This window comes from Oryctolagus cuniculus, chromosome 20 (assembly GCF_051225735.1).
Source record: "Oryctolagus cuniculus isolate XC-2025 breed Fujian yellow rabbit chromosome 20, ASM5122573v1, whole genome shotgun sequence".
Taxonomy (NCBI): Eukaryota; Metazoa; Chordata; class Mammalia; order Lagomorpha; family Leporidae; genus Oryctolagus; species Oryctolagus cuniculus.
This window is the reverse complement of record NC_142886.1, coordinates 41,119,282-41,137,035: the sequence shown is the minus strand read 5'-3', so window position 1 is coordinate 41,137,035 and position 17,754 is coordinate 41,119,282. Positions and strand designations below refer to the sequence as shown.

At 51.9% G+C, this 17,754-nt stretch overlaps 1 protein-coding gene across 4 annotated transcripts; it reads right to left on the bottom strand.

Moving 5' to 3' along the window:
• Positions 1 to 8,427: 8,427 nt before the first annotated feature.
• LOC149120149 (uncharacterized) lies at positions 8,428 to 16,058 on the bottom strand. Of its 4 annotated transcripts, XM_089322735.1 has the most exons (5): positions 15,912 to 16,058; positions 14,348 to 14,547; positions 13,887 to 14,022; positions 11,839 to 11,933; positions 8,428 to 11,708 (listed from the first exon to the last, which is right to left on the bottom strand). In XM_089322735.1, the coding sequence occupies exons 1-5, from the start codon at positions 15,935 to 15,937 to the stop codon at positions 11,242 to 11,244; spliced, it is 924 nt and encodes a 307-aa protein (XP_089178861.1). In that variant the 5' UTR covers positions 15,938 to 16,058; the 3' UTR covers positions 8,428 to 11,241. The 4 variants fall into 4 exon arrangements, 1 of the variants encoding a protein (XP_089178861.1); XR_016226878.1 differs by lacking the exons at positions 8,428 to 11,708; positions 11,839 to 11,933 and adding an exon at positions 11,943 to 12,387 and having other exon boundaries at positions 15,912 to 16,056; XR_016226879.1 differs by lacking the exons at positions 8,428 to 11,708; positions 11,839 to 11,933 and adding an exon at positions 12,400 to 13,013 and having other exon boundaries at positions 15,912 to 16,056.
• Between the last annotated feature and the right edge of the window lie 1,696 nt (positions 16,059 to 17,754).

Sequence of the window (17,754 nt, the reverse complement as noted above, 5' to 3'; positions counted from 1 at the left end):
AAAAGGAAAGAAAAAAGAACGCAAATCAAAGTGTGTAAGAATTGAGAAGGAAGGAAAAATAAGTTGTGAATGTTGATTATCTCCATGGAAAAGTCAACATTTTCTACAAATAAATGAACAGTTCAGGGAGACTTCTGGACACAAAATCAGTGCATAAAAGTCCGTTGCAGCAGTGGGTATGTGGCACGGGGGTTAAGCTGCTGCTCGGGATGCCCACCTTCTATATCAGAGCGCCTGGTTGCAGTGCCAGCTCTGCTTGCTGTCCAGCCGCCTGGGAGGAAGCAGGTGAAGGCTCCGGTAGTTGGGCCTCTGCCACCCTGTGGGAGTCTTGGACAGAGTTCTGGACTCAGGACATCAGCCTGGCCCAGTCCTGGTTGTTGCAAGCCTTTGGGGGAGTGAACTAGCAGTCTCTCCCTCTTTCTCTGCCTTTCAAATAAGATGAAAAACACATAAATAAAAATATTAAACCAAGGATGTAAAATATCTCTACACTGAAAATTACAAAACATTAAAGAAGGAAAAGGAAGACACACATAAAAAAATAGGAAAATCTTCCATGTTCATGGACTGGAAGAACTGATATCATCAAAATATCCATACTACCCAAAACAATTTACAGATTCAATGTAATCCCAATCAAAATGCCAAGGACATTCTTCTCCAATCTGGAAAAAAATGTAGAATCACAAGATTTCTTGAATAACTAAAGCAATCCTAAATATTAAAAACAAAGCTGGAAGCATCATGATATCTGATTTCAAGACACATTACAGTTATAATCAAAACAGCTTGGTACTGGCACAAGGATAAATATTTCAGCCAATGGAGCAGATTAGAGGCCCTAGAAATTAACCAATGCCTCTATAGCTAACTAATCTTTGACAAATGAGTTAAAGTCACTCCTAGAGAAAGACAGTCTCTTCAACAAATGTTGCTGGGAAATTTGGATCTCTGTGTGCAGAAGTATGAAACAAAACCTTTTCCTTACACTCTGCATAAAAATCAACTCACAAGGGGTCATAGTCCTGAGATCATAAAATTATTAGGGGAAAACACTGCGTGGTATTAGCGTAGATGAAGACTTCATGGATAAGACCCCAAAGTATAGGCAGTAAAGGCAAAAATGACAAATGGGGTTACATCAAGCTAATAAGCTTCTGCACAGCAAAGGAAACACTCAACAAATAGAAGCAACCAACAGAATCAGAGAAAATATTTGCAAACGACACATCTGATAAAGGATCAATACTCAGAATACATAAGGAGCTCAAGAAACTCAACAGTGGGGCCAGTGCTGTGGTTCAGTGGGTTAAGCTGCCACCTGCAGCACTGGCATTCCATATGGGAACCAGTTCGAGTCCTGGCTGCTCCACTAACAACCCAGCTCTCTGCTAATGCACCTGGGAAGGCAGAAGATGCCTCAAATGTTTGGGCCCCTGCACTCATGTGGGAGACCTGGAAGATGCTCCTGGCTCCTGGCTTTGGTCTAGCCCAGCGCTTGTCATTGAAGCCATTTGGGGAGTGAATCAGATGGAAGAGCTCTGTCTCTCTCTCTCTCTATAACTCTGCCTTTCACATAAATAAATGAATCTTAAAGAGACTCAGCAACAAACAATTAAGTTAAGAAATGTGCTGAGGATATGAACAGGCATTTTTCTTTTAAGATTTTTATTTATTTGAAATTCGGAGTTACAGAGAGAAAGAGAGGGGAGAGGAGGGGGAGGGGGAGAGAAGGGGCAGAGGAGGCAGAGGGGGAGAATATGAGAAGATGGGGAGGGAGAGAAGAAGGGGAGAGATAGAGGAGGGGGAGAGAGGGAGGGGAGGGACACCTTCCATCCACTGGTTCACTCTCCAAATGGCTGCAGTGGCCTGACTGAAGCCAGGAGCTTCCTCTGGGTCTCCCACGTGGGTGCAGGGGCCCCAGGACTTGGGCCATCTTCTTCTGCTTTCCCAGGCCACAGCAGAGAGCTGGATCGGAAGTAGAGTAGCTTGGACTCGAACTGGTGCCCCTATGGGATGCCACTGTCACAGGCAGAGGCTTAGCCTACTATGCCACAGTGCCTGGCTCAACAGTGGTTTTTCTACTTACTACTTGTTGAATTCTTTATATAGTGGAGGGTTAAAAAGCTGTGATTATAAAGAAAACTGACAGCATGTCACTGTTAAAAGAAAAAGAAGAAGAGGAAGGAGGGAGAGTAGGTTGGGAAGTACCATTATGCTCTCAAGACTGTATATATTGGGGCTGGCACTGCAGCACAGTGGGTAAAGCCACCACCTGCAGTGCCAACATCCAAGATGGGTACCAGTTTGAGTCCCAGCTGCTGCACTTCCAATCCAGCTGCCTGCTATGGCCTGGGAAAGCTGTAGAAGCTGGCCGAAGTCCTTGGACCCTTGGACCCGCATGGGAGACCTGGAGGAAGTTTCTGGCTCCAGGCTTTGGATCAGTGCAGCTCCGGCCATTGCTACCATCTGGGAGGTGAACCGTGGATGGAAGACCCTGCCCCCCTCCCCCCCCCGCCTCTCTGCCTCTCCTTCTCTCTGTGTAACTGACTTTCAATAAATAAATGAATCTTTTAGAAAATTTATATATGACATACATACAATTTGTTCCCTTTATATGAATTTTAAGAAGTAAAGAGTCAATTGCATTTCTATTCACCAGTAACAGAAATGTACTTTAAAAAGATACCTTCTAGGATAGCAAGAATACCAAATAACCAAGGGTATATCTAACAAAACATGAAACCTCTTGATAAAGAATATAGTAAAACTTTACTGAAAGACAAAAGAACCAATAAATAGAGAACACATTCATGAGAAAGATTCAATATTGGAAATATCAGATCTCCTCCAATTGACATATACACCCTGGGTGGTTCCAGTTAAAATCCTAACCAGGCTTTCTAAAAGGAACTCTCAATAAACTGGTTCCAAAATGTCTATGTGAAAGTAGAGGGCCATGAAACGCACCATCACTTTCAAAGAAAAACAGACAAGTGTGCATGCTGGCGGAAGGCAGGCAGCTACTCCGCCAGATATCAAGACCCAAAACCACAGCAATTAATACTGAAAGAATTCCCTCAGCTCAACAAAAGCCCAAACCAGACAAATAACCCAAATAAAAGTGGACAAAGGACTGGCATGGATCTTTCTCCAAGGAGACATGCAAACGGCCAATAAGTACCCAAAATAATATACAGCGTTACTGTTCATGACAGAACCACAAATGGAAACCACAATGAGACACCACCTGCACATCCTAGGATGGCTGCTACCAAAACCAAAATCAGACCATAAGCCCCGGCCAGGGTGTGCAGCAGCTGGGACTCCTCTGCACTGCTGGTGTGCACGCCAGAGCGGGAGCCCCTGTGACGACAGCATGGAAGGGCCTCCACAAACCAAGCCTTGAAAAACCGCACGATCCAGAAATAGCACTGCCTGGGACACGCTCCGAAGCATGGAAGGCCGAGACGTGAGCAGGTGCCTGTACACGGGTGCTCCTGCAGCACCATTCACAGCAGCCAGAAAAGCAGGAGCAGCCCAGAGGTCTTGGTGTGTGGTACAAGGGAGGATCATGCAGCCATAAAAAGCCGTGCAATGCCGCACCACAGTGCTCTCTGCCTCGTTTGCCAAGGGACCACAGCAAACACAGCATTGAAGCGCAAGCATTCAGAAACTTTGTTACTTGATAGCGAATTTATGCCTGTTCCACTACTATACATCAGTCAAAACTGGGTGCATTATTTTGTGTACCACTTTCATGTCATTTTTCTAGCAGTGAGGTTTTTTTTTTTTTTATAGTTGTGATATCATCAGTCTGCAGTGGCTTTGGGGAAGAACTGGGGTTTCACACAGAAAATCTGAGAGTGTGGGAATAAATCCCAAACTCAGGTGCAGACGCCTGATTTTGGACAGACGGCACTGTTAATAAGTGGCCACAAATGTAAGATCGGAAACTGACTATCTTATAACAGTCACACACATTGAATTCAGGTTGATTAAGTACTTAAACATAAAAGATTGAATACTTAAATAGAAAGGACAAAATTAGAAACTTTTAGAAGATAATAGGAAAGACAAGAATATCTTTTGTACCTCAGGTTTGACATTTTCCTATATAGGATAATTTTGACATCAAAACGAACAACTTCTGTTCAAAAGTTACCATAACTAAAACACAAAACCAATCCCAATCTGTAAGTAGATATCTGACCACATAAAACTGACACGGGATTATATTCCAGAATACATGAAGGCTCTCCGTGAATCAATAAGGAGAAGACCAACAGCCCACTGGAAAATCAGGTGAAAGATACGAGAGAGTGGGCATTTCACCGTAAGGTAAAAACAGATGGTCCATAAACATGAAATACTCTGATTCAATAATAACTAAATACATTATAACTGTAAGGAGATCCCAGCCAAAGCCACGAAGCTGACAGAAATTAAAGTTGACAAGAATGATAACAAGCAAAACGCTGTCAGAAGCTGCCCGTGGAAGGGCTGACTATTAAGACCCCTTGGGGAGGGAGCAGTGTTATCTCACATAGTGAAAGTCCCTTTACACCCAGTGGCTCCATGCATAGGCATATTCTCTTAAGAGAGGACAGATGCGTGTAACACGTGCTAACCCGACAATGGAACGCCACACAGCGGGAGAAACGAGCCGCAGGAATCTCCATAAACACGAATTCCAGGAGCAGAATGCTGCAGGAAAGACATCCAAGCAGAGTACAGAGTTGTATTCTAATACAGAGCTTGTCGGCTCTGCAAACTAAATACATGCCTTAGAGATTTAAGGCTGTGTGTGTGTGTGTGTGTGTGTCAGGGGGTGGTTAGGACTGGGGAAAATGAGCACAGAATTGGGTGTAATTTCCCTCAGCTGGAGCGAGGAGGGCATGTGATTGGGAAGAAGCACACAGAAGTTTTAAGAAACTGATCTATTTCTTACTTGGGTTTGTTTTACTATTCTTTCAGCTGAACACATGGCTTAAGTGAGGATGAGTACAGCCATGCACTGCATAACATTAGCAGTTATCATTAGCAATAGACAATTGTATTCACGATTGGCAAAAAATAATTATTGCATGCATCTAATGAAATACCTAAGGTCACCAATTTTATAAAGAGAAAAGATTCAGCTCACAGTTTTGGAGTCCAAGTTCAAGTGGCCCCATTGGCTTTGACCTCCATGAGGGTGCAGATGGCAATGGGGAGCCTGGAAGAGTGAGGGAGCAAGGGAGCCAGGGGGGTGATGGGCCTATCTCGGGCTTTTATAACCATCTTTCACAAGAACTGCCTTCCAAGGGCACCTGCCCAGTGACCTAAAGAGCTCTTGCTAGCCCCGCCTCCTCAATTACATTAATCTCACCCTTAATCACGTTAAGTTTCCACCCTCTCAGTCATTAACTTAGGACTTTGGGGTTTGGGTTTAGACATCTCATGAGTCTGGGTACCAAATTGTATCCAAACTCCAGCAAGGATGTTTTAGTTAACGACAGACTGCTGGGGCCAGCTGTGGTGCGCTGGTTAAGCCACCACTTATAACACCAGCATCCCTTAGAGGAGCGCCAGGTTGCACCCTGTCTATTCTGCTTCTAATCCAGCTCCCTGCTCATGTGCCAGGGAAAGCAGCAACAACGGCCCAAGTACTTGGGCCCCAGCACCTGCATGGGAGACCCGGAAGAAGCTCCTGGCTTAGGATCGGCTAAGCTCTGGCTGTTGTGGCCATATGGGGAGTGAACCAGAGGGTGGAAGATTGATCTGTTTTTGTCTCTCCCTCCATTGCTCTGCCTTCTAAATTTTATATATATATATATATTATATAATATATATTTAAATGATAGACTATTTAGGACAATGATCCCAGAAGATCCTAATGGAACTGAAAAACTCCTGCCTAGGAAGGAAGCTGCCATAATGTTGCAATGCAACACGGTGCTTGGGTGTTTGTGAGGGTGCTGGTGCACCAGCTACTGAGCTGCCAGGCACAGGCGAACATGTGCAGTGCGTAGCACCAGAGTTTCATTGTGATTTTAGAGTGTTCTCCTTCTACTCATAAAAACGTCTGCGCCAGCAGGGGTCTCACACGTTTGTCTTGTGTTTCTGTGGCTCCCGATTCCGTCACGTGACTGGCCTCTACCCTCTACGTCTGAGAACATTCCAGCAGTCACACCTTGGCAACATCATCTCTTCTCAGGAGGAGCAGCAGCACGTGATGGTAAATGACAAAGTCCACAATTTTTGAAAAAGTGAGAAAGAGATCAAAAGCCTCTAGGTGAGGGCTAAGGATGCAGGAAGATAGTCAGGTCCCAAGTGAGCCCCATCAGAGTCACCCATGCCTTCTGTTGGAATGACCCAGAGAGAAGAGGACTGCTAACCTAGGGCTCCATGGAAGTCAACTCAGAAATGAAGTCGGGAAAGAGGAAGAGAGTGCCAGAGTCCCAGGGGGCAGAGAAAGAAGGAAGTCCCCACCCTGGCATGGGAGTGTCTCCGTCCAGCCTCTTCCAACTCGCACTCATGGAGGCGGATACAGTCCTGCTCTGGATTTCTCTAACATCAGTTGCAATAAAAAATGTCCCAAAACACCAGGGGCAGTGTTTGTAAGGGATAGTCCCTAGTCTTGGAAATACACTTGCTCGTGCCAAGGTGGGAAGGACAGCACAGAGACCCTCCTGTGCCAACTAGGAAGTGAGTGCTACCTGTCAGGTGGAGCAAAGCCACCGAACGCCCTCCTGTTGAATCTGGCCAGTCCAGCCACATGACCGGCGAGGCTGGAAATTTAGACCCAGTTAAAAAAGAAAAAGCAAGCAGCCGCAGCCAGGTTACTAGAGGTATCTGTCACTTGTTCAGCCTTCAGTCAGCTCTGGCAGAAAAGGGTGCAAATGACCCCACTTTAGTTTTCTGAAAGCGGGCAAATGAGAGAGCAAAGCCATGTGCTCCCTTACCTACCCATGGCCAGTAACTCCACTGAGCTGGGAGCCAGAAAATAATTTTTCAGGATTGCAAAAGTCAAATTCTCTGCCCCAGGCTAGCAGTGCAGGAAAAGGCTAGCAGGAGGACACACCACGGCGATAGGACAGCAACCCCCGGGCTTCTTCCTCGGGGTCCCCTCCAGCAGCTCCTGCTCTGCACACCCTGCCTGAGCAAGCTGCAGACAGCTGTCCACCAGGGAACAGCAGCAGGGCGAGTGCACCTGCTGGCGCGGTGCACCCAGGGCAGAGAGCAGAGACAGCTGTTAGGGGACATGGCAAGGACAGGGTCCAGATTCCAGAGCAGGACTTGGCTGCATTCCCAGCTCTGGCTGGCAGCTGCTACACTGGGGTGGCTCTGGCAATGAGACTAAAACTCGTAGACAGGGACTGGGTGGTTAGCAGGAGACTGCTCAATTGGCAAGGTCAGCCCTGGATAGCTTGCTTATGACTGCAAACCACAGCCTGCGAGAGCACACAGGTGCCAGAGGAATCTGTTCTCTGACCCTCCCCCACAGAAGGCAGAGGGTGAAGGATGGCCTTCCAGGGAGCGCTTGGCAGGTACACCTGGCTGCTGGCAGAACTCATCAGTAGCTACTCAGCAGCTCCCTGGCAATCTCCCTCGGCAGATCGCTGGGTGAGTGAAAACAAGGAGGCTCTCTCCCCTTCTCCCCTTTAGGAGGTACGTGTGGATCTTTCTTGCCAGTATCCTAGTTTTTTTCTCCACCATCAAATACTGGGGATGTTTGAATTCATCACTGAGCTAGTGGTTGGCAGATTATTAAGCGCAACATGCAGACCTGAGCAAGAAGAATGTGCATCAGCCTGCTCTGTTTCCAGGCAGGCAGCTGGTACCATGTTGGGGGTTGAGGGGTGGGAGAGGCACATTTCTGAAATGGCTTACAGTCAGCTCTCTGCGTCTGTGAGTTCCACACCTGTGGACTCAACCAACCGCATGTGGAAAATGCTTGGGAAAAAAGTGTGCCTCTGCTGAACACAGACTTGGCATTCCTAATTTACTCCTCAAATATTACTGTGATGTGACCATTTGCAGTGTATGCAGTACTATTCATAACCTAGGGGTGGCCGGAAGCATACGGCAGGACGTACACTGGCTATATAAAGCACTACCCCAGAGGTGCACACTCGGAACCGCGGTTAAGATGCCATGTGGGATATCCTCATCCCACCACAGAATGCTTGGTTTGAGTCCTGGCTTTGCTTCCGATCCAGCTTCCTCCTACGCCCTTGGAGGCAGCAGAGGGTGGCCTGAATCACTGGGTCCCTGACATTCACATGGGAAACCCGGATGGAATTCCTGGCTCCTGGTTTTAGTCTTGCCCAGCAGGTGGTGGCTTAACCTGCTATGCTACAATGCCGGCCCAAGTTTCTGCTTTAAAAAAAATTGAAATTCATTTATTTTAGAGAGAAGAAAGAAGGAGCATCCCATTTACTAGTTCACTCTCCAAATGCCTGTTACAGGCTGGGCTGGGCCAGGTTGGGCTGAAGGTAGAACTAGAATCTTCCACATGACGACAGGGACCCCACTACTTGAGACACCATGGCTGCCCCCTAGGTCCCCACTAGCAGGTCCTGGGTGTCTCAGTCGGTACCCTAACCCCTAGGCTAAACACTTGCAGAAATGTCCTTTGTTTTGAGCCACCACACTTACGGTGAGTCATTGGGACAGCCCTAAGAAATTATTACATGCCCGGGAAGTGTTTAGGGCAGGTTTTCTTCCAGCTGGGGGCTGTCAATCACTCTCTGGGCTGCGGGTGATCAGTCTGGCCAGCCCACTGCCCTGAGCACAGTGCTTGCTTTGGGGTGGCGGCGCGGCCCACACCAGGCGATGAGAGCCATCTTCCGGAGGCGGGGAGCTCTTGGAAAGAGGCATTTCTCGCCTGCAGAATTGCTCCGTGCAAGGGCAGTGTAGGCAGGAGCTGCCAGTAGTCATTTCTGTCACCCCATGGAGAGAACTGGCCTGGGAAGGCAGCCAACGCATCCACAGAGCCAAGACTAGGAAGGGGGACAAGGGCTCGATGAGGTCACCGCCGACCCTGCAAACAACCGCACCGAGCCAGGGATCCAATCCCCTTTCTGCTTAAATCAGTCTGTGACAGAATCTGGGCCATTCCTGAGAGCAGATTCGGAGCAAGCAGCTTCCAGGCTAGCAGGTGAAAACCTCACGACGATTTGCTTCTACTGAAGCACGGAATCAGAGCAAACTGGGAGGAGCCCCCGTGACACGCTCGCCTTGGCCCCCACGGCCACCACCGACCCTTTCTCCAAGCCTCAGGGGACCCGGGGTAAAGGCTGTTCACAGCTAAGTCTCATCTGCCTGGGATTAACAGCAGCGACTCCCGCAGACGACCCACTTCCACCTCCAGCCTCACGTCCTGATGAACCGTCAATCCCACAGGGCAAGTGCAGTAGCACAACGGATGAGTGGGCCGAGACAGAGGCAGCAGCAGGGAGGCAGGGAGGCGGGGGTTATGTTCCTTCTGCTTAGCTCCTTGAGAGTGCAGTCCTAGGAACAGCTAGCGCACCCCCAGCTGGCGGAGCATGAAGCTTCTGATGACCAAGGCCAAGCAATCCTCCCCTAAAAGGTTGACTGGGGTGGGGGTTTGGCCTGATGGTTAAGACACTGGGTAGGATGCTCACGTCTAGGACCAGAGTGTGCGAGTTTGAATCTTGGCTCCTAATTCCAGCCTCCTGCTAATATGCACCCTGGGAGGCAGCTGGCAACCGCTCAAGTAGTTGGGTTTCTGCCACCTGTGGGGGAGACCGGGACTGAATTCCTGGTTCCCAGGCTGGGCTCTGCGAAGACCCAATCATTGTGGGCATTTGGGGAGTAAACCAGCGGGTGGGCATTTAGTTTCTCTGTTGTGCTCCCTCTGCCTCTAATTTAGGAAGAAAATTTGGCAACACCCTGAAGAGTTGGTACAGTGGAGCCGATCTTAACGTGCCAGGCTCTGTGAAGGAGACATAAAACAGTCCCTTCCTTTACAAGCACAGAGCACCGGGAGCCTGCTGGGCACCGGGCTGGAGAGCTGGCGCTTCAAGGGGGGAGAGGAAAGTGCAAGTGCGCTAGGAGGTGGCTTGAGTCGAGCTGCACAGACAGCAGGAAGTCAGCGCCAGGAGGAAGGCAGTGCACAGCTCTGCACCCCTGGAGCAACGGCCGAGACGGGCAGGGGAACAGGGGAGACCGACCGGGAAAGGGAGGAGAGCGAGCTGAAGGGACGAGAACTTCAGGGCGAGCACCGGGCCGTGGGGGCATTGGAGGCAGCCATGAACAGGCAGCGGTGGAGGGTGACCCAGCGCCGCAGTCCAGGGGCCCTATGTCACAGCTGGATGTCATAGTCCTTTGCAAGCAGGACTCTCAGTGGGAGGGGAGTGAGAGGACATGGAGATTCCAGGAAGAGGCAGCCTCACCAGGACATGGCACCTGATTGAATACAACAGGTGCCAGGAGATGGAGGAATCCCAAGATGTTAGCAGATTTCTTTTTTCTGGCACGGGAAGCATTCCAACAGCAACACCCATGGGAATAAGGGCTAGCAGAGAGACAGGCCTTGGAAGAGACTGAAGAGGAGTTTGACCCTGAACAGAAGCAGGGGAGCCTGTGAGACGGCCGCTCGCAGAGGCCCTAAGGGGCTGGACATGCTGCCCCAGGTGTCAGGGAGGAGCAGCACAGGAGAGCTCGGAGCCAGCAGCTTGCCCTTGGCTGAGGGCACCAACAGGGAGGACAGAGGGCGCCAGCAGCAGTGGGCGGGCACAGGGCTGAGTGTGGAAGAGGAGGTTTCTGGGAAGGAGAAGGTGGAATCCAGAGACTAGAAGCACAGAAGGAGAGAGGCGCGAGTGTGGGTGCACCGGAGCCGAAGGTCCCGAAAGATGCGGCGGGGCCTGGGAGGAAGAGCAGCCAGAAACTGGATTGCTGCGGGTGCTGGAGGACCAATGGGTGGGGAGGCGGTGTAGACCGCCAGTGTAGACAATTCCTTCTAGAAGCTTGGCTGTGAAGGGAAGGAGGAAGAAGGGGGCTGCAGAGAGAAGGCCATCAGAAACATGGGATCAGGGACAGGGTGTTCTCCTGGCTGGAGAGACGGGGCGGGGCACGCGATGAGAGGTATTGAGAGAGAGGAGGCTGAAGACGTGAGAGAGCAAGGCAGGGAGGCAGGTTCCAGGGGGGACGGGGTCGGGGAGTCAGCCACGGGCAAGAGCACCCCTCCTTCCCCAGAGGGACAGAGGAGCCGAGTGGTTGCCAGGTGGGGCCTCACGCCCCCACTTTCCGGACCTCAGTGTTGTTCAGTTTGTCATTGGACAGGATGGATTCAGTGTCAACAGTGAGGACCGTGAGACAATGAAACAGATGTTCTGAAAGGTTGAGGAAGAGGGGCAGTCTCGAGGAGGGGTCAGTGCAGTGGAACAGGGATATCCAGGGACTTCTGGAATGCCTGCCCGGCAGCCTTGGGGGCAGAGAGCTGTCAGCGGTCCAAATAGACAGAGGACCAAGTTCCCCCATCAGCAGCCAGCAGCCTAGGAGGATCCAGCAAAATGTTCCAGACGTGAGGTTCAGCCAGGGAGCTTCACACAGAAAGGGGTGAACAAGGGTGATTGCAAGCAGATACAGAACGAGAGAAAACCCAGCCGCCACAGCCAAAGCGCACCCTGGGTTAACAGCCGACACGTGTCCAGTTGTTGGCAGAGGGTCAGCATCACTGTGTTGACACTCGATTCTCACTTTGGAGGCCAGTGGGGTAACAACAAAAAGCAGAATTTTAGAATCAGATGTGGGTTCAAATCCAGACTCACCATGTCCTTCTCTGAGCTCAACTGTTTTGTCTATAAAATATGAAAAACTCATGCTTACAGAACTTGAAAGGGCGAGATGAGAGGATTCGTGTAATATATTCTCGCTGGGTTGTCTGTCTTGTTAGCGCGTTGACTTCTGCCTCTGGAAGGTGCCTGGCACACAGTAGATACGCAAAAAGTACAAATTGTTTTCTTTATCTGTTAGGCAACAATCAAAGCGCCTTCCAGGCCTTCTCTTCTCCTCCTGAACTCATCCAGCCTCAGCTAACTGCAATCGTGGGAGTGGAACACTGAGCACTAACCCTTCCACTGAGCCAGGCTATTCCTTGGCAAGTGTGGAGGGTGAACTCAGACCAGGGAGACTCAGGACCATGTCGCCTCCCCTCAACCACCAAACAGGTGCCTTGGCATCTTTACCACAGCCTTGTGGGCTGGTAGGAAACTCCTGGGGAGGTGGGGAAGGTTCCCTCCACATACACAAGGACGGGTGCCAGTGGGATGGGAGGAATGCCGTCAGCCATCCAAACCCACAGTCACGAGGGACAGTGACGATCTACAGACAACAGCACGGATTCTACACGGCATGCGGGAGAAGCTCTTGGAAGAGCTGGAAGAAAAAAAAAAACAAACAAGTAAAGACAGAGCCCAACTCCACTCTTGCTGGGCAGTGTGGCTGGGGGGAACCAAGCTGCTCCCACCATGGGCAGTCATCCCAGCTGGCCACCGGAGCTCCTCACTCTGCCACCAGAGCTGTGTATCTGAAACATGAAGCCGAGAGCCAGCCTTGGAGTCTACTAGTGAGGAAATCCTCAGGTGAGACAGGCATGCAGCCAGCAAGAAGCAGAGCTAAGCTGGGGTGAGAAACTGGCAGGCTCAGTAGACACCAACCACCTCCACTCCAGGTCTAAAGCACGCGTCTGTAGCAACGTGGAGCCGAACCTGCTAGCTGTTCCCCACTCCCACTTGCCCTTTCTTCCCCTAAGAGGGCCCCTCAGCTGAGCCGACCCTACTGGGGACTATTTCTCCAAGCTTCCCCTGGCACGGAGTATGGCCAAGTTCTGGCCAATGAGCCACGAGTGAAAGGGTTTGCCCAACTCCTGCATTACAGCGTTGAGAAAGGGGATGCTCACCTCCTGCTGCTTCCCTCCTCTTACTGGTAGGAATGAAAGGTGGAGGTGATGAAGCTTGTACTGCGCACAACAGGGAGCAACAAGATGGAAGGAACCCGGGTCCCTGAAGGACATGGTGAATTGTTTTCCTGTCCTGATATACCTCTTAGCTATTAGGGGAAGAGAAAAATAATCTTCCATTCATTTTGGTATGAGCATTAGGTACAGTGGTTAAATGCCGCTTAGGACCTTCGCTGCTCCTATGGGAGGGCCTGGGTTTGAGTCCTGGCTCCACTCTCAATTCCAGCTTCCTGCAGATGCACACCCTGGGATGCAGCAGGCGACGGCTCAGTAGTGTGGTCCCAACTACCCCTACCCACACGGGGGACCTACACTGGGTTCCAGGTCCTGGCTGCCAACTTTGGCCTGACCCAGCCCCAATCACTGTGGGAATATAGGGAATGTACCAGCAAATGGGAGATCTCTCTTAAATAAACTTTTAAAAAATCTTAAGTTACTGAAGGACCACAGCAAGTCCCCGAGCATCTCAAGTTGGTTTCCTCTTAGTGAGCATGGGAAGGAAACTCAACCGGCTGACCTTATGGAGCTTCTAGAAGGGTAACACGAACTTATGTGCATTTAAGAAATGTTTTGAAAGCTATAAAGTGTGACACAAATGAAATATTGCCTTCAGGAAGGTTTGGAAATCCTTAAAACTAGAATAACAAAATAGGCTCTTTTCTTTGTCTTTAATGCAAATACCATCTAGCAATTTGGCAGATCGCCTGGGAAGGCTGCACAATCTGCCAGGGAGATGGGTACATTTGGTTTTGTGCATCTGTCATCCTCCACTGAAACAGGGAGATAGTAACTGAAATTAGTTCCAAGAATGCATACCTGTGTGCTTGATGCGAGTGCACACCCATGCACACACACTCCTATGCGCGCGCACACACACACACACACACACGGGCTCTCTGCAGAAGAAAATCATTACCTCCAACACCAGCGGTAGCCGCTCTCACTGCCCAAGGGAACCGCAGGTGCAGAAGCTGGGGGCGGGGTCAAGCAGTGCAAGCACAGCACACCAGAGGGCGACTCTGCCACCTCCGCAGCTCGGCTGACACGAGAACCTGGCGGGGCCAGACCTTTCAGACTGACCTGTGAAGTCTCCCATTTTTCCAAGAGTGCTAACATTTATCAATAACACATGTCAGGGACACTGACTAACGTCCCAGGTCCAACCCTGCAGCCGGCGGTGGCATCGGACTCTTTAAGACAGACACTTCATTGTGATAACCCACACATTCCAGGTTAGCCTTCTTTCCGTTTACTCTGCCCTGCCCCGCCCCGCCCCGCCCCACCCCACCCTTTGCCGGCCTCCCCTGTCCTACTCCTGGCCGCTCCTTCCCGATTGCACAGTGCCCGGTTACCCTGAAGGCACAGTGGCTGCCCTACCTTGTGCGCCAGTCGGTGCCAACATTCTTCCTGCTGATAAACTGCACCTGCTGCTCTCTGCGAGCACGCAGGTAACGTGTGCTTGTGTTCTCACAAGGTGAGGCGGGGTAGTCAGCTCGCCATCACCCACAGTACAGGAGGCGGACATGGATAATCCTTGAAGAGGGAGCTTCAGGAGCCACACCGCTCTGTCTTTAGCACTGGTGGAGGGGGGCACACAGGTCACAGACTCAGCACTGTGGTCACCCGTGTCACATTGGAGTAGGGGCCCCAAGTGGAGGCCGAGACAAACGGACTCATGACTGGAGAAAGCCCTGGAGAGGATGGAGCCCTGCCTCCAGTCCCACAGGGAGGCGGCCGCCCCGGCCACTGCATCGCCATCACCTTTCCTTCCTCCAGCGTAGGGAGGGACTTTGACCTCTGTAGCCAGGTGGCCAGCCTGCAGTCTCTGACCCCGCCTACCCCACGGTCACTCCCAACTTTGGCCGTGCGCACCATCGCCTCCTGCCCAGCAAGGTTGAGCGATGTCTTGCACAGTCGCCACTTCTTTGCTCTCAGGGAACCTTGGGGTTCTAAGGGCAGTGACTGGGACCGAAAGCCCTTGCGGGAAGGAGGCTGGGGAGGAGCCACTCTGCCTACGCTGCCGTCAGTCACCAGGAGCTGCCAATCAGAGCCCCACTTCTCAAGGCGAGAACAGATGGGCCCAAGGAGAGTCCCGGGTTCTGCGGGGCAGCTCCCTGGAACAGGCTCTCTGCAGACCACCTGGGCCCCCCAGGTGGGCGGGGTGAATGCAAATAAGCTAGGGCAGAGGGGCTGTGCAGCTTTCTCTCCCCTCTGCAGCTACTGCTTCTTGGAACGGCTGGGCTAGGGCTACACACAAGTCCTCTTTGTTTCCACAGCCTTCCAGAATGTGTGCCCGCCACTCGGCATAAAGGCCCCCTTTCTTCAGCTCACCCACACCACGCGGGCTTGTTCTGCAGGGCTGGTCTACAAGCCCGGGCCAGCCCCAGGCGCTGACTGTCAGCTCCACGGACAGCTTGTGCTCACTCACAGGGCCCGAGCAGCAGCCAGCTCCAGGCCTTAAAGGTACAGAGCGGCTGGTGGCCGGACCCCACGAACTCGGGACTCCTGTGGAGGTAGCTTGGCAAACATAGTTCAAGGACTTGGTCGATATGGCCTGGATCTCTTTGAAAAGCTCTGAGGTCCTTTTTTCCCCCAGGAGTTCCAGAATCCTCCAGGTGATTCTGATGGGTGGCCCGTCTCGGGGATCACCCTGCACTGCCCAGGATTCAGGCTGCGTAGCAGTCAGGGGGATCCTGCTGAGATGCAGATTCTGAGCCAGAAGGTCTGGGGTCGGCCAGGGTGAGGTTCTGAGCATGGCTCTGTGTTCCCACCGCCCACACCCAGGGTCTCCAGGCCTCGGGGTCCTCTCCCCCCGCAGCTCAGCTGTTCCAAGGGCAGCAGGCAGCAAGCACGAAGCGCTCAGGAGGTGTTGGGAAGATGGCGCTGACCCTGACTTTCCCGATGCCTCCCTCGAGCCAAGAGCAGCCTGGCTCCTTCTCACCTCCATTCCTCCTGCTTCAACGCCATCGGGACCGCCCTCGGGACCCACTCACACCATGAGATCCTTCACCAAATGGTCCTCACCCGCCCTGTGGCTCCACCTCCCCCCGCCTTTCACGCATCTCTGCAGCCCTGCCCCAGCACGAGTCACTCACGAAGGCCCGTGGATCGCAGGTGCTCCCTGTTGTTAGCTCCAGGCCTTTCGTGCCCCTCCGAGGCCGCCTCCTGCCTCCGCCCTTTCTCCACCTGGGAAACTTCTTCCCTCCGTGTCAAGCTTGGCACAGGTGTGACTTCCTGGAGGCAGCCCTTCCTGGCTCCTGAGACCAGCTGAGATGCTTCCTCTGTGTTCCCAACAGTGCCCCACACTTCCCCCCTCACAGCTCTCACCTTACGCACAGTTAACGTCAATTGCCTGTACCTGTGGCTGCAGGTTCATGGGGCACCAGGCTCACCGCTCAGTCTTTACCCGATTTCTACTGCGTGTTCATGAATATTGGGATGAGTGGGTGCATGACGGAATGGGTGTACAGGAAAGTTCACTTTTATTTTTAAAGATTTATTTATTTACTTTGAAAGAGGGAGAGAGAGAGAGAAGGAGAGCGAGCGCACTTCCCTCTGCTGTTTCACTCCCCGGATGGCTGCAACAAAAGCATTGGCTGAGGCTGAAGCCAGGAGCCAGGAGCTTCACCTGGGTCACCCACGGGGGTGGCAGGGGTCCAACACTTGGGCCATCTTCTGCTGCTTTTCCCGAGTCATTAGCAGGGAGCTGGATCAGAAGTGGAAAAGCCGGGACATGAGCTGGCGCCCACGTGGGATGCTGGCATGGCAGGCAGTAGCTTTCCCCGCTGTGCCTTGACGCTGGCCCCGAAAGATGTCTTTTATTTTAGAATCAGAAACCCTATCCGGGGCACTGCGGGACCCGCAGGGCCTCAGGTGCAGCTCTGCAAAGACCTGCACTGGCCACAGCTGCCACGCCCCTCCATGTCCCCAGTGCCAGAGAAACAAAGTCGACCGAAAGGCTGCTGTCAGATTGGTCCTAGGTACAAAGGAGCCAAATGCCATCTGTTACGTTAAAGTTGATGATGCCACAGCCAAAGCAGGGAAACAACCCCAGGGTCCAGAACAGATGAAGGAGCAAACAGGATGTGGCTTCTACGTACGGTGGAATACCATTCAGCCATCAAAAGGAACGCCATTCTGCTCCAGGCTACAGTAAGGATGAACCTTGAAGGCTGCTGTGACCTGAGCCTTGTGCCCCATCCCCGATTCACGTGGACACCTGATCGCCAGTGTGAGGTGAGGCCTTTGGGAGGTGGGATGAGCCTCTCTGTAGAAGAGGCTCCCGAGGTGGAGGTCATGACGCTGCTTGGGACGCCTGCATCCCGTATCAGAGTGCCTGCTCTGGGTCCTGGCTCCTCCACTTCTGTTCCAGCTCCCTGCTAATGCACACCCTGGAGGCAGCAGGCACTGGTTCAAGTACTTGGGTCCCTACTGCCCACGTGGGACACCCAGCATGAGTTCTGGGCTCCTGGCTTTGGCCTGGACCAGCCCTGGCTGTTGTGGCCATGTGGGGCGTGAAGCAGTGGATGCAAGAACTCCCTGCCTTTCCAATCAAATGCAAATGCATGACAGAGCCTGCAGAGAGCTGCCCTGGCCCTTCTGCTCTGCAAGGACACAGCAAGATGGGGCAGAAGGCGAGTCCTCGCCGGCAACCTGATCCACTGATACCTTGGCCTTGGCCTTGCTTTCTAGTCTCCAGCAAGAAAGAACAGTGGTCCGAGGGCTGGAGGAGATGGGAGTCACAGTCTAATGGGCACGAAGTTTTGGTGTGGAAAGGCACAGCG

Coding starts and splice junctions, on each gene's coding strand:
- LOC149120149 (XM_089322735.1), bottom strand. CDS start 15,937: ATGGCGTTGAAGCAGGAGGAATGGAG. Junction 14,023..14,347: donor GGCACCGACTGGCGCACAAG/GTAGGGCAGCCA, acceptor TGGCCCCGCCAG/GTTCTCGTGTCAGCCGAGCT. Junction 11,934..13,886: donor GGCTACCGCTGGTGTTGGAG/GTAATGATTTTC, acceptor ACTGTGTGCCAG/GCACCTTCCAGAGGCAGAAG.